We start from the raw sequence: 19,160 nt of genomic DNA, 5'->3' as shown, positions 1-19,160 counted from the left end.
GTGCATAGAATGTTCAGAATATTACAAGGTGTTTACCAAGTGCACCTAGTGAAAGCACAACACAATTGAAGCTCTTAGAAACAATTCTGATAGCAAAACAGAATTTATTTGCACAATCAGACTAAATTTCACTATTCAGAACTATAAGCATTCAAAGTGAAGAAAAAAAAAGTCAGACACAAAAATGACAGAAGGAAGGTATGGCTTCGGTTAATAACTACCAACTTGATTCAAAAACACTTGTTACATGATCTCTTAAATAGAGTTAGGAAAATGTAAGGCTCTATAAATCCCTGAACAAGACAAAAGGCCCGAAATATTTCCTGGATGTCAAGATTAACCACATACAGACTCATCTGGGTGGTCATACAGTAGATGCTACTCAGATGCTGAGGGAAATGTCCTAAGGTTTTTTTCTAGCAAACCACAAAGCTCTCATCTTACCAGTCTTCATTTTTACTGGACTCAGACTAATGACTGAAAACATAACTGTTGACTTATCAGTATTTTGCTGACTTTGCCAGTGTTATTAGACATAGTACTGACAGATTGGCACAGACAGCCAGTTACTAAAAATAATAAAAGACTGATACTTAAACACATTTGTTAATACCCAGTTGCATAGTTATTGGATTATCACAGGCAACTTGTACATACTTTCCTTCATTATGTACTTTCAGAATAGAAAACATTCATCAGCTTATCAATACAGTAATGACACCAAAAATATCAAAGTATCTTTGTGACGCCTTCCCAAAGAGTGGTTATTAAACACATGTTCATGCATGTTGGCACTTGAATACAATGTAGCTTGCTTTGGATATTTACAAAACATGTCTCAGGATATACTCAGACACAGTGATGAGAGTTCAAGAGACACGTAATATACTTCTAGTATCTTTGCGAGGGTGAACTTCACTGTATGACACATGTTCAACAAAGTGTTTTCAAATCGTTTTTTTCTTATGTGCAGTGGAAAGACAAGGAATGATTTGGCAGCACAAAATGTGAGGTTTGTTCAAACATGTAACAGAGTGAATGCTACAGCTACAGGTGGATGGCTATATACTACATTTCTTCATTGACATACACCGTAAAATATTCACTCATGTATGGTTTGCCTTTGGCGAAAACATGTTTGTGCTCTGTAAAAGGTAATTTTTCAACTGTTTATTCAGTTATAGAATAAGCTCTGCAACATTCTGCCATCAACACTAAAGCTGAATATACTGTGTTTTCTTAGGCTAAAAGAATGAGTCGTAAAATACTAGAATCAATTTCACACATACAAAATAATTGTATGAAGTTGACTCGGCACTTTTTCAGTAAATGCCTTTAATTTTTTAGACATCTGCTCCGTCCAACTTTATAACAGAAAAAGTATTTAAAAGCATTTCACCTTCACGAGTTGTAAAAAGTAAAAGTCAGTATTGTAGGATAAAATCAACAGGTCACATGTTCCCTGCTTTTCTTTTCACTTTCTTAAATGACACACTCAACCAGTGAGCAATGTCACACAGAGTAAGTTGATCAGTAACATTTCACCACTTTCTATAAAGGCAAGAACTAAAAAGGCTTGAAATCACAATATTGTAATTCTTACAAAATAGACAGGGCAGCTTTAAGTCCAAAAAATATCAAGAAAGACTGGTTGTGTTAATTAGTTAAATGTTGAGGGGGGTCCCAAAAAAAAAACAAAAAAAAAAAAAAAACATAAATGTCCTTTAAATATGTCTGCATCATACTTAGGTCTACAGACCCAATGAAAACCCAGAAAAGCTTAAAACACAAATAGCTCTTAGGGAAAAAGGGGACAATTTCTAAATTTCTGAAAGACATGTTAAAGTGTTTTAGTCTGGCACAGACAGTAAGTATGCTGCTTCAACCACATGCACATACCAAATCCATACACACTTTCAATGCAATCAGAAAATACTTTCTCAGATACAAACAAACCCATTCTCACCCTACCTGTGCTAAAGATGCTTTAGACACTAATCTAAGCCTTGACCCACATGTGGTTCTGTTAAATGCTCCCTCTAACTTTCTAACTGAAGAGCTTGACAAAGCAGCCATGGCAGTAGGGTTTGTCATTTTGTTCTTTAAAGGTGCCTTTGTTGAGCTGTTTCAGACAGAAAGCACAAACAAAGTGCTCAGGGTGGAATTTCTTGGACATGGCTGTGATACAGCGGCCTGTAATGGGCTTCTGACAACCAGAGCACAGGGAGCCACGGCGTTCGTGGTAGTGCACTTCACAGTAGGGCTGGCCGTCATGCTCAAAGAAACTGCCATTCACAAATGGAGTGAAGCACTCCTGTAGACAAAGACAGAAGCAGATGCTGTCACTTTAATACGGTTATTTCAAGATCTAGCCACTGTAAACATTAAATGCTGAAGAATTTCAGGTACATTAAATAAAAAACGTCTGTCAACAGCACGAGAGAAGTACATGATACAGACCCTGCAAACAAAACATTCAGGATGCCAAAGGCAGTTCAGTGCTGAGATGTAATTTTCCAGAATGGCTCTTGCACAGCCACCACATTTTGGTGCAAACATGTCAAAGTAATCCTTCCTGCAATAAGCTTTTCCATCCTTTTCATGAAAACCTTCACAAGAAAGATATAGAGACAAGACATTTACAACTGCATTATAAACAAAAGTATTAGCAATCACAAAATTATAAAATAATGACTGTACCCTCTGGGCCAAAAAAGGATCCACACTGGGCACAGAAGAAGTGTTCAGGATGCCATGTCCTATCCAGGGCCGTTACAACTTTCTAAAGAGATACAGTATTTATTGGTGGCTGACCGTAATCTACAACAAACATGTCCACACAGTAAACAGTTAAGACTCACATCCAGTATGGGCCCGTTGCAGTAGTAGCATCGTGGGGAGAACAGGTTATGGTAGTCTCTCTCACAGTAGGGCTGTCCTTCACGCTCAAAGAAGTTCCTGGAGCCAATCTCCTCTTGACAGTGTGTGCACACAAAGTGCTCAGGATGCCATGTGCGACCCATGGCAGTCACAACCTACACAAAGAGAAATCCACAAGTACACTGTGTATTTAAATCTCAAATGACCACCTATTTATATCCAGATATATTATTTCAACAAAAGCACCACACCTGTCCCACAATTGGCTTACAGCAGGCACCGCAAACTCCTTTTGCAACCGTCTGAACGCCCAGTTTGTTGAGGTCTGACTGCAGGCTACCAAGCATGTTGTCCAGCTTATTAACCTGTGTGGGGGGCCCAGTTTTGCCTTGGGCCATAATCTGAAATTGTTAAGTTACAATCAAAGTTATGTTTTGAAGATGTGCATAAACTCAACAGACAAGAGAATAAACTCAGAATTAAATGTTCACATCTGAGGTTACTTAGGTTATAATAATCATGTATGCTTCTTAAAAGTGTGAAAAACAGAAGGGATAAGAGACTGGAGTTCATGCCTGCATTGAAGGGAAGACTGGGTCATACTCTGTTTGGCAGCCTACAGAAACCAGGACTTTGGGTGGAAGTGATGTCGCTGGCTGCACTAGTGGAGGATGGGTTGGGATTTTAAGAACAGGAGGAGGGGGCTCTCGTTTGGGGGCAGGAGGTTCCTGAATTGGGGCGTGTTGATTGAAAGATTTTATAATCTGCCGAGGTGATGGGACTGACTCCTGAATGTAGGGAGGCTGTGGTGGAGGAGGAGGTGGTGGTAAAGGGACAGGAGGACGCTGTACTGGGAGTGGTTGCTTAGGTTCTTCTACAATAGGAGGGCGATGAGAGACAGGGGGAGAGAGAAGAGGGAGTGCCTTCCTTAGAGGAACAGGCGACTCTGGGGGAATTATGATCTGAAGAAGAAGAAAAAAAAAGGAAAAAAAGAGAGAGAGAAAAACAGAAAGAAGGGGCAGACACAGAGGAAAAGTGCGTAACACTGAAGGTGAATTATTCGGGAAAATATTATCTGGGAAAACTGGTGAACACACTGAAGCCAACCTTGTCGACCTCACTGGGGGCACCATCAGGACGGAAACGCTGGGGTTTGGATGTGACGACGACACCCTCAGTTAGCCAGTCATCAGACTGTTTGCGCCGCCGTTCTGAGCGGCCGATCCCGAGCTTCCCCTGAAGCTCCTCTATGAGGCGGTCTTGAGAACTATTCTTGTTCACAATGATGGGTCCCATCTTCCTACGCAGGTGACCATCTCGGTACATGGGGTGCACGTTGGGAGTCTCCTTTGTGCGTCTAATCACTGATTTTATCTGAGGAGGATGGTGAGCAGCTCATCATACGTCCAGTCACAAACCAGCTAAAGCAGTCACACAGCAGAGCTCTGCAGCAGCAGGTGAGTCACATAAACTATGAGTTTTTAATTCACTCTCAAGGTGCGATGCAGTGGTCAGTGAGTTTATGGTCACATTTCATGCACTTCTTCCATGCTTACATCAGCTTCACAAGATACCATGTTAGGATACTTCACTCAAGCCTGGTCCAACAGGTAGTCTGCATATTTCGGTTTATATGTAAGTGCTGGTAACAGTGAGTGATCAGTGAGCTAAAACTCTTCATTAATAAAGTCCTGCTTCCTTTCAAAGCTAGCCTCTATTGCATAAGCCCCAGCCTGCCAATATATTATTTCAGATTCTTACTTTTTGACAAATTTTTTTTGTCCATATCCTAGTTACTACACAAACAAATTATGGCAACTCATTACCCTCTATGAAGTTTACCAGTTCTGCTTCAACTCATTTAAATTATCAATGGATTTGCAGTTTACCGTTTTAGCATTAAATGATTTAATTGATCTATTAATTACTTTTGTTAAAACTTAAATTGATATAAAAGAAATGCAGCAAAACATTACATTTGAGAAGTTGGGACTTTTGCATATTTGATAACTGAAATAATGTAATGGTGAAAATCATAATTGTCTTAAGTTTTCATGAAACTGCTAACCATGGTTTGACAAACCATTGTGTTTTTTAAATGACAAAGTAAAAATTATATAGCCTAATTGAGTTTACTTGAAGATAATTACTTTATACTAACTTTTCAAAAACATTAGGAGAGAGAACCATCAAAGCAGCCACTAGCCTTTAAAAGAGCATCAGTCTCACAAGCAACAGCAGCCTGCAAAACATTAGGTCAGGCAGGAGTGAAGATGCATACATGTCCAGATGCAGAGACTCTGTCTATACTGGGAGTCTGCAGAAGGGGCAGGTCCAGAGTGACATCAGGCGTCCCTGGGCATGAAGATGGTGTCATGGAGTCATCCATCCAGCTGGCCTCTGTCAGTGGGGTCATGCTGCCATCTGTGTACGGTCTCTCAGTGTAAGGCGTCATGGTGCCATCCAGTCCATCATGAAATGACACGGACAGCTCCTCATCAGCCCAGTCTAGATCTCCGTTACCATCAGTGCCTCCATCTACTGAATCGTCCGTGATGGTATTAGTGGCACTGGTGAATGTGTCAGGCTGCACACTGTTTCTGTCCATGGGTAGGATGAGCTCCTCATGCACCTCTTCCATTCCTCTGTCCAGCGATTGTGGCAACCTTGGTTCTTCCACATCTGCTGTGGTGTGATTCTGTGCAAAACCCAATGCCAGCAGCTTATCTAGTGCTTCATCCAGAGAAGGTTCTAGTATTGGCAGTTGCTGTACTGCAAGGGGGCTGTCTCTTTGGGCTGAAGATGCTGGCTCCAAGTGCTGTCCGCTGTTGCCAGTGAAGCTCAGTGGAGAGGTGGCTGTCAGTACAGAGACTGGTGATGGTGAGGATTTTTTTAGGGAAGCATTTTCAGAAGGTGCAAACACAGAAACAGAAGTAGGAAGGGGTAAAGGAGCTGAAAGAGGCGGGGTGGGGTCTTTTGAAGGAGGCGAAGTAGAGAAATTCAAATCAAGGTCATTACAAGAAGCAGAACCTTTGCTCATAGTCTCTGGACCACATGGGGATTTGCCAGTACTAAAGGGTGAGACCCGTTCTACAGATGGACTAGGGGACTTGCAGGATTTGTGATCCAGGACGGTGTTAACAGAAGTAAGTGAGGGGGTGCTGGTGGCATTTGAGGGGCTAGGGCTATTTCTCATTAAGTTGGAGTTAGAGGAAGACTGGCAGAGGACTAGCAGAGACTTGGTTTGGGATGACAGCATGGTGGCAGAGACATCTATGAGAGAACTGAGGTCTAAGTCACTGGTTGCAGAGAGTGAGGACAGAGGACTGGCTGGAGGGAGTTGCTTCGGATGGTGCACTGACACACCATTGTCTCCTCTGTCCTCCTCTATGTGTAACTCTAAAACAGTAGGCAAAGAGAACAAAGGAGAAGCACAGCCAGATGAATGGGAGACACTAAGGAAAGGAGAGACCACTGGGGTGATGGAGGAAGAGACTGGAGGATGAGGAGAACTGGAAGTAGCTGTTGCTGGGTCCAGCAGAGAGCCCATACTACTGGGCTAGAGGACAGAAAAATGAGAGAGTAAGTAGATAAAGAGAACAGGGGAAATCATTGAGAAAATGACAGGAGAGGTTACAAAAGACCTTCTAGCTTTTTCTGGACAAACATGATCCACTCTTTTTACCTTAAAGTCAGACAAAGAGGCCATCAGCTCATCTAGCTCTCTAGTGGCACAGGAAGCTGAAATTCTGGATTGCTGCTGGGAGGGTGTGTCCAAATCACTGTGGTGAGAGGAGGGGCTGGGAAAAAAATATAGGATTTGTAATTACACACAAACATTAAAACCTTGCTAACTGCAGATCTGAAAATACCAAACATTCCTAAATTCCCACAAGATTTTTTATGAGAAGCTAAACCTTTTCTCTAGTTCTTACATGTCACACTAACTTTAGGGAAAGAAGCTCCAATAGGTGTTCTATTACCCCACATCCCCTACTAAGACTTGCTATTGGACACTGAGCATTAACTGACTATCTGCAAGCATATGCATATTCTTGCCCTCTGAAGAGACAATTCATCAATCGTCTGTGTTTCTAATGCAAAAAAGCCCATAAAACAAACAAGATAGTTTTTTTTAACCACCATGTGAAATTAGGTTATTTGAAGAAATTAGCACACTGTCAATACTATTCTTTTGTCTTTTGGAAGAAAAACTAAAAGACGGAGGCAAAGACAGCCACATATGCTCAATGATATAGCGGCACCCAAACTATGAGCTCACTGGGTTTGGGTTTCAAAGCATGTATACTTTTTCCCACAATTCGGCATGAATTGACCCATATATCATTGGCAGATGGTTGGACAACAACGGAAATCCTTGCCCCACATTAGTCCAATTTTAGAATGACAATGACTAGGCCCAAAAGTAACGTTTTAACTTATCTCTTAAGCTCTAGTTTCATTTTTACTTATCTATATTACTTCTGCATTTTGTTTAGACAAATTAATATAACACCAGATACGCCTTTAACAGAAGATGGTCCAAAAGTATGTTACATTATCCACATTTAAACAATTATTACATCTGTCACTATTTATGAATGTAGTGTGTTTTTTTAACAGCACATGCATCTAAAGCTGCAGCTGTCAGTACCTTGGTGAAGGCACTGAGCCCTCCAGCTCATCCAGAAGACTCTCAACAGTGGGACGGGTCTCATCCAATTTTATTCCATTCCTCTTGGGTTTTTCCTGAGGAGGAGCGCTTACCAAGATGTCAGGAGCGCTGCCATTCTCATAGTGGGTGATGCTGCAAGATGGTAAGGGTGGACTGGCCTCCTCTGTGGACAATAACAGTACAACTAAATCTGCTCAGCACAAACGGAGCTTATAAAGCAAAGGGCTACCTGTGTGTCTACCTGTGGTGGGGAATGAAGGGGAGCTCTGCTGCACAGCATTGAGTTCCAACAAAAGCCTATCAAGCTCTGAGAGGTTACTGCCCAAGGCAGAGGTCATGGCTGGAGTTGATGAGTCTGATGATTTCTGTTTGTTTGGAAAACTGAGAGACAGAAAACTACAGGTAAAAAAGCAACATATTTTTATCTTAAAGGGTATTCTGTGGGCTGCACGGTGATGGAGTGGTTAGCGCTGCAGCCTTACAGCTAGAAGGTTGCAGGTTTGCACCCCGTGGCCTTTTTGTGTGGAGTTTGCGGTAACAGATATTGGATTGATGGATTGGAGGTATTCTGTGGGGTTCTGTCAATTGGCACTATGGAGCAAGTGGGTTCAACATTTCATTTCTATCATTGTGATGGTAAACACATACTGTAACTGCCATCATGTTATCATAATTTATGTTTTAAATTAGTAAGATGCAATGAAGCATAGACAAACTATCAAACATGGAGGTAAATTATATACACTCCTTAGAACTGAAGAATATATACACTGTATTTTGGTTAGTAACACTGAATATAACTTTATTATTTAATTATACATCCAATAACTGATGACTTTAAAGCCTACCTGTATACGTGGTCCTCTTCAATGTGAGACAACGGAGAGCTGCTACTGTCCCTGGACCATGAACTCTTCTGGGGCGAACCAAGGGACTGAAAGGAAAACATCAATCAGTCATCAGTTAGTCAGTGGGTCAGTCATACTATGGCACTGAAAAGTGGGAAGACAGGTTAAAAACATTTGAATTTTCACTTGAGTTTTGAGTTTATATATCAGGACGAGCAGCACAGCGCTGTGCCTGTATGGGCTTCCTCTGAATACACTGGTTTCCTCCCACAGTCCAAAGACATGATTGTTAGCTTTACCAGGAAGTCTAAATTGCCCGTAGGTGTGAATGTTAGTGTAAATGTAAGTGTGAATTGTTGTCTGTCTGTGTAGGTCTCTCAGTGTTGGCCCTGAGATAGTCTGGTATCCTGTCCAGGATGTTCCCACCTCTTGCCCTATGAGAGCTGGGATAGGCTCCAGCCGCCTTGCAACCCTACACAGGACAAGCAGTTACAGATAATGGATTGATGGATTTATCAGGGCTTATCTAATTGTGATGTGTCCTGTTATTTGCTGATATTCTTATATCTGAGTCAATAGATCAATCTATTTGAGATTTTGATCACGTGACAATGGCAAAAATGCTAGAAATAAAATGCCATCCAATGAGTTAGATTAGTGAGAGGTAACTGTAAAATGACCTACTGTGACATGACTTACCTGCTGAGAAGAGTGGTGGGAGTCCAATTTTTCTATAAGGGTACCATTCAGGGCCTCGGCTGAGGGCGGAGGAGGGACTGGAGGTGGAACCGACACATCCTGATACGATTGTCCTCCAGTAGGGATGGAGTACGGGGTCTCATCGGGCAAGAACACTGGCCGTTTTGAGATGTGGGATGTAGTAGATTCTAAGTCTGCCAGCAAGGCGTCTAGTAAAAAAATAAATAAATTAATTTGTCGTTTGATTTGTTTGGTTGATAGGTGCACTACAGCATAAGAAACAAATCTGGTACTTAACAAAAAAAATTATTTATTGTACAAATCAAAGTAGTAGATGTCAAATAAATCTTAGCAGCAGCTATTAGTGTTGCTTGACCACCCATCTTATTTTGATTTAAAAAAATATTTTAACCTGAAAACATATTGGATTATTTGGGATTGTTGGATGTTCAGAGGTCACTGATGTTCAGGTAGACACGTCCCCATCCAATACCAAGAATTAGTATCAGTGTCGTTCAAGACTAAATTAAAGTGCATCCAGTCCCAATCTATTTTTAGTTTTACAGTGCCACATTTGGATTACACTTCAAACATTTGCCATGGTTTATCCTCACCTGGAGGACATTCAGACAATTTAGACAAGCTGCCACCGAAGTTAAAGACCAAAGTTAAAAATGTTTTAAAAAACAGCAACAAGAGAAAGAAAATACAGACACCAGGATCTTTGCAGTCTACATTGTTAGATTTACCTGCTAGTTGTGGATTGTCCTCAGTCACATGGAGGTTGTTTGACTTTAAAAAGACAAGCAATTAGCAAACTGTCGGAAATGGGTGGTCATAAAAACTGCTCAACGACTAACTTGTCTGTGAACCACCTTTAGGAATATGAAGAAAATGAGGAATATAAAAAGTTTTGGGAGTCAGCTGTTCACTACAAGCCTAAACCAGAACAAAAAAAGCCTTAAGACAAGAGAAATGACAGATGGCCAGATGTAACAAACCCTGTCTAATTACATTGCTAACAATATGGTGCCAATTTGAGCAGTTGAGGGAGTTGGTTTGAAAGTACTTTAAATTACATTACTAAGACCCAAGATACACACTGCTATCATGAAAATATGGAGCTTCACAAAATCTAAGAGTAGTATATCTTCACAGTAGAGAATCCGGTAAAGTCTGAAATTCGTACATTCTGTCAATAATTTAAGCTTTTAAACTTTGGATCATGTAGACCCTGAAAAATACATGTATCCAATGTAGGATATGTATTTAATGAGTAATGTAAAAGTAAGCATCAGATCTGAATTGTATCAGCAAATACCTGATATTAAAAGGTATTGGCTCAAAAAATAAAACTCTGAGTTTCTGATGGGTACAACCAAAACGTCAAGCTAAACACAGACAATGGTCATGAGTCTGTGCTAGTTTCTTATTCCGACTTGTCATCAAAAAAATGTATATTTCCCCTTAGTGCAAATCGTTCAAGACTAAAGTTAGGCCCAGTTACCATAACCGCACAACATTAGGCCTTCATTAAATCCATAAATAAAGTCATACTGACAATTTCAGCTACTGTACCTTTGAGCTATAATGATACAACTTAGGTATAAATAACATATTTGTGTCACTGATTAGTCTTTGTTTTGTTAGAATGTGAACTTTACAGGAAAGCTGTAATGTGGACAAAAGAAAATGGACAGTGTTTCTGATTGCTGTCCAGGGTTAAGGGGGTCCAGCTTTACCCTGCTGACTCTCCAGAGTGAAGAACGCAGGAACAAAATAGACTCTTACATCACCCAATCCATCCTCAGCCCATCCAGAATAGACTGCAATCATTGGCTGCATACTTGGACTAGTCTGCTTCAAGGAATCACTGCACATTTAAGCTTATAAAGCCATGAAAGCATGGTGGAAAACTGCCCAAGCAAATATAAATATAAACCACTTTACTTCCTGTCTTACCTTGAGTTTTTTACAAGTAATGTGATCACTATAAATTTAATAAATGTTTTTCTTTATGGTAGAAGTAATTTACATTTCAAAATAATACACCATTATTTTAAACTAATTTGGAAGCCTACAACTCAGCAAGAAAGTACAATTTTAACTTAATTTAAAACAATATATACAAAATACATACATTGATGACGGCAACTTATTGCTCAGTGTAAAGGACATTGCATCCATACTAGTCTCAATCAACTAACCATAAGACCAATAGACTTATCATAAATAAAGTCAGAGTAGCAACAGAATATCTAAGCTCTTTGTTTGCCTTTTTCAACATACATTTTTTTAACAACAATCAATAAAACAACCATTACAATTATGTAACTGTATAAGACAAAAAAAAATAAAAAATAGCAGTGAAAAACCTTCAGCAACATAAAGCTCTTAAAATGTCAGAAGGTCCAGTACCTGTTCTTTCATTACTGTCGACTCTCACAACTGCTGTTACTGTAATATCCTTCAGCCAGGATTATGTGCACAAAAGTGTGAAGCAGTCAGACAGCAGTACAAAGATGGTGTGAGCAGCAAGGAGCACTGACGTGGTGGCACTGTTCCCGGGGGAGTGGTTTGAGAGCCAAAACTGGGTGACAGAATCTAAATACTAACAATAATCCCACAGCACCCCAGACACAATGAAAAGCTACCCATTTAGTGCCAACTTATCAACAAATCTGAATTTAAAGTATGAATATGGTAAACAGGATTTTAACTTTCCATTTTGCTTGTTGTTACAGTATGTTACATTTAGAAACAGTTAACTTCTGTCACAATAGGAACAGGTGTAAAGGTAAATTGTTATATACACAGACGTCTTTTACTTTCTATGTTCAGTTACACTTCATTGTCAGTCCAGAGGGAGATTCTTCCCATCAGCTAGATGTTTAAGTCATGAAGTCTGAAATGAACCACAAGGGAGCACAAGCATATTTAAAGCAGTAAGCTCAGTGAGTAGCCTATGTCTGTGCAAATGTGCTGAAATATCACAACCAGCTCAAAATAATCTGCACCTGGTGCTGACATGTAAAACAAGGCCTTACTGAAGTTGACTTTGTCAGTCATAAAACAAAGAACCCAGATAGAAAAATACCACAACTGGTTCTGGGTCAAAGGTGACTCATCTAAAAATTGAGTATAAGCTTTAGATTTAGATTCACATTTCTCTTGTAGCAGGTCTCAGAAATGCCCCAAGACATACCACTTATGGTAATGTATTCCTAGAGAGTTCTCGGTGACCAAGACAGACAGGGGAGCCATAATGATTTCCAAACACTTGTAGATAGAGCCAAGTTTTTTTAAACTCCTTCTACAATAGCCCAATGATCCCACGACGGTGGCACGAGCTACCAAACTCTGCACGCTCAGCAAACTCTTCTGCACCTTCCTATGCACTTAAATCCAATCTAAGAAAAAAAAACTTCCTTTCTGCTCTGTCTTGCACTTGCATCTCATGAAATGTAAACACTTTTCTGATGGGACTTTGCTTTGATGTTTTTTCCTTGACTTAGATTTCTGCTTGCTATGTACCTCACTTGTAAGTTGCTTTGGATAAAAACATCTGCTAAATTACTAAGTGTACAATGTAAATATGTAAATGCAACAGTGTTTGGGCTCATTGCATTTGCTCCTACCTGCTGATTCTACAAGCCTGATTTGGGCCCAGGCTCATGAGGTCCAGAATAAAGTTTCATAGAGGACATCTATCGTGCATTGTGTTTTTCTTCCATCCTTTTTCAGAAATAAGACACAGTATAGCTTAAATCCTCTAGGGTATAGGTTTTATTTGACCACAGCAGTGTCTTTGATTGTAGAACATTAGACCAGTATGAGTAAAAACTGATATAGTCTACAGTAGGTGCTGCTTTCAGCCCTTCACTCTCAGAGCTAAATCTGGGCAGGAAGTTGAACTACTCATATGGGATTTTGAAAAGACATGAATCAGATTGGAAACAACTAGAGAATCAACGTAATAAATACATAGTAAGTTCATTCACTAGATGGTGCAAGGTGATTGGCTGTAATCTAGAAATCTTTGAATTTAATACTAAAGGTCAGACAAAGTAATTCGGCTTTCCAAAATTCCGAAATTAGGAGATTTTTAAACTTTTTATTCAACATTAAAACTGAAAACAGATGACAATATAAAATAATTTCTAGTCACAGCCTAAACACAGACGGCACTATAATCACAGTGGGAGATGTACCACCATGGATTCTGCTAATTCTATATTAGGAAAGATCAGAACAGGGCCGATTTCTAACACAGTCATACCTGTTTATGTTTAGCTGCAGAAAAAGTATAGTTACAGATTCCAAAATGACCAGCTTACATCCTTTTATGGCCTGAATTGCACACTCACTTCTTGATGACCATTACACAGATCTCTTTGATATAATTTACTACCACTCATAAAAGGATAAAGATTGAAGATGCTACTGAATTTATCCTGCTTCCCTTAGTTTACTTTATAGGACAACCATGGGTTTACCATGAAGGGCCTTTTGTCAGCCTCAGAAGAGTCTAGTCCACCAAGGGTTAGGAGTATTAAGAATGCAAACATGTACAGTCAGCCAAGTAATGGCCTAATCTTTTCCATTCCAGACAGGGGGTAGGAACCACAATGGACAAAGTCCAATTCTGCTCTAACAACATCCTGATTCAATAGGCCACTGTGCAAGGTCTGGAGAAATAAAGCTGTCATCAGAAAGAGCATGGCTTGGACTGATAATTCAAGATGAATTCATCGAACCTCAGTTGAACAATACACAGATTTACTCTAACAGTAGCTCAGTCTGACAAGAGAATTATCTGCGGTCACACGTTGTAACTAATGTTCATCATGTTCAACAAACAGCTCTACAGTTATGTGGGTACTGTACACATTTTTGTGGCAATGGGAACATGTACAATCTTGCCTGTGCACACCCCCTCCCCACCTAAGCCTCTATCATGGACGTGCACTGTTTATCAGATGGAAGCTAAGGTGCATGGAGAATTCCACACATTCCTCTATCCGCTTTGGACCATGAAAACAATTAGGCGAGGACAAAGGGAGGTGGCTCTGGGAGGGGTACATATGATTTTCTTAATCTATAATGACTATGAAACATAATTTTACATGTCACCTGTGCTAACTGCAATCAAAATAAAGCACTGAAATAAAATCTACTGAAGCAAAACACACCATTACTGTAGGATTCTAGGTTAAAAGCCCTCCTCCGCCCTCAGCGTGTTGACAATTGCAGGACCAACTCACTACACTACAGCATGCTTTAAATTCCAGGATAAGGAAAATGTCAATGTTTTTACTGCAAATTTCCCATAGAGCGTAGAGTACAATGTAGACAGACACAAAAGAATCAAGGCCGTCTAAGCTTTACTATTAGCATGTGGGCAACAACAATGGGCCACCAGGGTCACCAAAGCTCACCTGTTTATAGACAAGGAGCAAAAGAGCAGAACTGGCCACAGCCAGAAACCGAAACCCTACCCCATCAGTCCAGCCCAACACGATATTTATATCAAAGAAGACAGGCAGAGGCCTGGGAGAGGGGTGGAGTGAGAAATGCCAGTGAGAAAGGCTGGGAATAAACCAGAGAGAGAAACAGAAAATGTCACTGAATGACAGTAAAATTAACCATCAGCAACAAGTAATAAAACATGTAATGTTTAAATACATATCAAGCCTTGCAGCTTATAAATGGTCACCTGTTTGTACACTTTAACTCCCAGATCATACAGACAAAGGATGAATGAGTGCACTACTATCAGAAAAACAGAAACATCTACAAACGATTACTTGAAAATAATCTTACCTAAAAATACCCTGCCAAGCAGCCCCATATCTGAAAGATGACACTGCCCTTAAGAGAGCGCTAATCCAAAATAAAACCACTTCCCCGCAGACCAGTAAATCAGAGACAGAGGAAAGTCTAAAGACTGATGTAACGGCCAAACACTGAGGACACAATTTTAGTGTGTGAGGACCATATGTCATGATCTTTTGTGCCATAAGTGGATAGAATGAGAAAGACCCTCAAAGAAAGACAGTGTTGTCTCTGTTGTAACAAACACCAAGCCATGCTCCATTCTAACAGACAACCCATGGAAGAGCAGGTCAATAAAAAACCATCAACAAGATTCTGATGGATTTAACAATTGGATTAAGCTTCCCAACAACACTAGCTACAAATACATTTTATTTAAATATTTAAAAATAATAAAGCTTGATACCCAGTCACAGTGATGAATTGTGAACACCGTAGACTCAAAACTGAAAGTGTATGGCAATATAATTAAAAAACAGAAGGGTGCCGTTTACTGATATGAAGTTCTTTTGCCTTTTAACATGCCCTCAGTTGTCCCCAAAGTTTGAATAATGTTTGAAGAATCCAGCAAGTACTCAAATTCCTGCTACATTACCCAGACCTATCAGGAATATAGTCAGCAGTGTTCACGGAGCCAAGATACAAGGCCAGGAAACAAAAAGGATGGCATAGAAGAAAGTGCAACAAGTTAAGCTACAATGTGGTACTACAAGATTCAATGGTGAAAACCCTGTTCTAGCAGCAGGATTACAGACTCAACGCCCACAGCTGCCCCCTTTACCAGTGTTATTTGGCCTCCAGCATGGACACTGCTCATTGTTTTTGTCCTGTTTCCTGAGGATGTGGGGCAGGGTCTGTTGCCTAAGCGATGAGGTCAGCCATGCAGCTTACTCTTCCCTAGACCCAGAACAGGATGGGTGTGGGACTCAGTAACAGAAATGATTTACAGTTAAGAGCTTCCCTGTAGTAAAGCAGACGTGCCTACTGGTTAGAGGTGGTATGCACTAACCTTGCAGCTTTCAAGGGGCGATGATAGCTGGTAACACTAACTCTGAGCTGCTGAGACTCTCATACACAGAAACCACTAAAGACCTTCTAAGATCTTTTGGTATGCTGTGCAAATGCTGTAAACATATTAAGACGATGCTGCTTACTTCTCAGCCAACAGTTACTCCAGCCTAGTAACTACAAGGTTGTCCTCTGCAAAACTACTGACACCGATACAGTGTCAGTAGTACCAGGAGAACTGCTGGGTGTTTACAAAAGTCACGTTTACCAGCCTTAACCGTTTATGGCCGCATAGCCTCCTGTTGATACACACAGTCCTCTATGTGTCTGCAAAATATAACAGATCCCAGTGAGGTCAGTCTGCCTGAATCTAACACAATGCTGAGGAATTCACAGAAAGTCAAGTGATGATCTCACAAAAACTCCACTCCTCCACAACATGAAACACAAGAGTAGGAGACAAAACATACGAGACACTATCACGTGGGATTTAAGGGTCACATCTGGTTGAGGACTTGTCCCCTGGGCCATATAGTGCGGCAAGTCCTAGCTGCGATCTGGCCCGGACTATGAGACTAGTGGGAGAAAACCTCTGGAAAACTCTGACTCAGAGGTACACAGTGGAAGAGAGCTTACATTCTGCTGAGGGAATTCCCTTCCTCGAGGGGTAAGCAAAGCATGCGGATCGATATAGACAGACAGAAAGAACATGAAAGAGTGGGTTCAGATCAGGTTTCCAAACATCTCCATGTAGACCTGTCAATCACCAGGGAGCATTAAGACTAGAACCTATGGGAATATTAAGCTGGGCGTTTACTGGAAGTAATGAGAACCACAGTCATGAAGTATATGCAAATATTTATCATGGTCTGTTTTTGAACTTTTAGAGAGAGTGTGGGAGTGGTCTGTGGCAACATACGTGCAAAATGTTTACATCTTAACAGTAGAGCAACAGAAAGCCATTTATCGTCACATTTCTTTGACTGGCTGACATCCAGACCTCAAGCTCAAAACACATTTATAATGATTTCTAAGTTTTTGCAATTATCATAAGACCCATGTTTGAGGAAGAAGCTAACAGACCTCTCTGTGATGGCAGTACACATGGAGCTGAGAGTAGTGGTAGGAGGTGAGTCATGACCCATAGAGTATTTGGCCTTGGACTGTGAGTGATGTTCGACATTCCACAGCAGCCTCACCCCCTCCTTCAGCCTGCTGTTCACGCTGCTTCAGTGAGACTACAGGCTCCCTCTAAAACAACAATCAGTCCTTTCACTGGCCGATGGCAGCTTGAGCATCTAATGTGCCCTGGAGGTATTCTCACAGCACGCAAAGCTCAAAATGTGGCCCATCACCTCCCCACTTAAACAATTCACCAATTAATTTTAATGCCTCTGCACAGCATTTCTACACAACAGGCAATTTATTCTGAATTAGAAAGGTAAATATAGCAAACAGACCAGCTGATGAAGACTAACAACAAAATTAGAAGTTTAGAGGTTCAGTGCCAAAGGTCAAGGGCTAGTGAACTTAAGAGGTGACTGGTTATTGAGGCATAAGAATTAGTTGACTGTTATCAACGCAGGTACATTAGGTAAAGACCAGATTTTAACAGAACAGAAAAAATAAATCATCAGCAATTTATTTAACTGATTTGAATAAATAAATAAACATGGTTCCATCACTGCAATGTAAGGATCTGCTGCTCTTCTCAGATTAGATTACATTGAATTGATTATCATTGACTATTGAAACAGAACTTTGGTGATGGGCATTTTCTTGTATTTTGTAAACTAAATCTTAGATCGCAAAAACAGCCCGCAAAAATCACGTGATCACGTGATGGTCACGTGACCAAACTAGACTATTACAGGTCACTTTCTATTATAGGAGCCAGAGTAGTTTGTAATAGTTATGAAAGAGTGAAATTATTTCGTACTTGCATTTAGCTGATAGAATAAAGTTAGTTTATGAATCTTTAAAATAAGATTTAAAAGCATTGCAAATTTTATGTGAAATAATTTATCAGTATATCAAGCTTGTATGTATAGCTTATGAGTGTTTACACTATTTCACCTGTTTGAAGTCTGTAATACCTAGATCTTTATAATATAATACATAAACTTCTGCCCTGTAAAAGAATCAGATAATAGTGAGGCCAGACGACCATCACACTAATATTTTATATCCTGCGTTACATCCTGCAGGAAGTGTCCTCAGCACCTTTACCTACAATGAGTTAACTTTCTTTCTACTGGCGTTTTCTAAATGTTTTTTTTTTTAACTTTACTCATGACAAAATGGATTGTATAGTCAGTAATTAACCAAAGTATCACTAGGAGTTAAGTCAGCTCCATCTGACTTAAATACAGTAAGCCAAGCCAGGGCTGAGCTCACATTGTGCTGTACTGAGCAGTCTAAAAGGGGAGGCCTGTTGACTACAACCACTTCAAAGCTGGAATGAACAGCCTGGGGGTAAAAGTTGAGGAGGTAATGTGTTTAACTCGATGGGACATTGTCAACCAAATCCCCCCACTCTCTCTCTCTGACACACATACAGATTACAACAGGCGGCTCTATAAGATAAGTATCATTAGCAGAAACAATAATGCTACTTCACAGGGGAACAGTTTAAAAGGAGACGTTGGTAAAGACTAGCGGGGTCCAGCTGCTAAGTTACTACAGTAATTATATAAAACAAAGTGGATAAAATAGGAAATGTACCGCACGTTCGCCTAGCTACACTTTACTCTAACATTTGTGGCAGATTTGGACTAGCTTTTTCAGAGCAACAGGTCTACACTGACACAGAAACTGTTCTCAACATCAAATCTCTTCGTAACGTTGACTCCTCCACCCTGCTATCCGCTCCTCACTGAGGGCTGGAAGAAAACACAGAGGGTTTTTTCTTTTATTACTCACCTAAATCGTCCATGGTTGGTGCCTGGCTTTGACCTGTGACCGTCTCGCGTTTGGTGAGCTTCTCGACCTTACGAAGTCTGAATTCACAGGACTCCTTCACTGCTGCCCTGGAAGTTGGTCAGGATAGCTCCCGTGAACGCGCTTCTGTTTGTGCATGTGTAGTTTTCAAGAGCGCGCGCCGTGATTAAAGTTCATCTTTGAGAGACACCTAGCGGCCAAACGCTGCAACTGCACCGACCGACCGACAAACAGGCAGACAGATAGATAGATAGATAGATAGATAGATAGATAGA

The 19,160-nt window shown here is 40.4% G+C and overlaps 1 protein-coding gene across 4 annotated transcripts; it reads right to left on the bottom strand.

Moving 5' to 3' along the window:
* Nucleotides 1-84: 84 nt before the first annotated feature.
* Nucleotides 85-19,028, bottom strand: LOC137136334 (paxillin-like). 4 transcript variants are annotated; one of them, XM_067521602.1, is made up of 15 exons: nt 11,521-11,681; nt 9,852-9,894; nt 9,103-9,311; nt 8,404-8,489; nt 7,797-7,936; nt 7,535-7,718; nt 6,566-6,680; nt 5,162-6,439; nt 3,988-4,254; nt 3,456-3,842; nt 3,132-3,281; nt 2,862-3,035; nt 2,701-2,782; nt 2,461-2,609; nt 85-2,314 (listed from the first exon to the last, which is right to left on the bottom strand). In XM_067521602.1, the coding sequence occupies exons 1-15, from the start codon at nt 11,530-11,532 to the stop codon at nt 2,048-2,050; spliced, it is 3,543 nt and encodes a 1,180-aa protein (XP_067377703.1). In that variant the 5' UTR covers nt 11,533-11,681; the 3' UTR covers nt 85-2,047. The 4 variants fall into 4 exon arrangements, with proteins under 4 accessions (XP_067377703.1, XP_067377704.1, XP_067377705.1 ...); XM_067521603.1 differs by lacking the exons at nt 9,852-9,894; nt 11,521-11,681 and adding an exon at nt 18,868-19,028; XM_067521604.1 differs by lacking the exons at nt 3,456-3,842; nt 3,988-4,254; nt 5,162-6,439 and having other exon boundaries at nt 11,521-11,547.
* Nucleotides 19,029-19,160: the final 132 nt, after the last annotated feature.

This window comes from Channa argus, chromosome 11, assembly GCF_033026475.1.
Source record: "Channa argus isolate prfri chromosome 11, Channa argus male v1.0, whole genome shotgun sequence".
Lineage (NCBI taxonomy): Eukaryota > Metazoa > Chordata > Actinopteri > Anabantiformes > Channidae > Channa > Channa argus.
The sequence above is the reverse complement of the archived record's forward strand: the minus strand, read 5'-3'. Positions and strand labels throughout refer to the sequence as shown.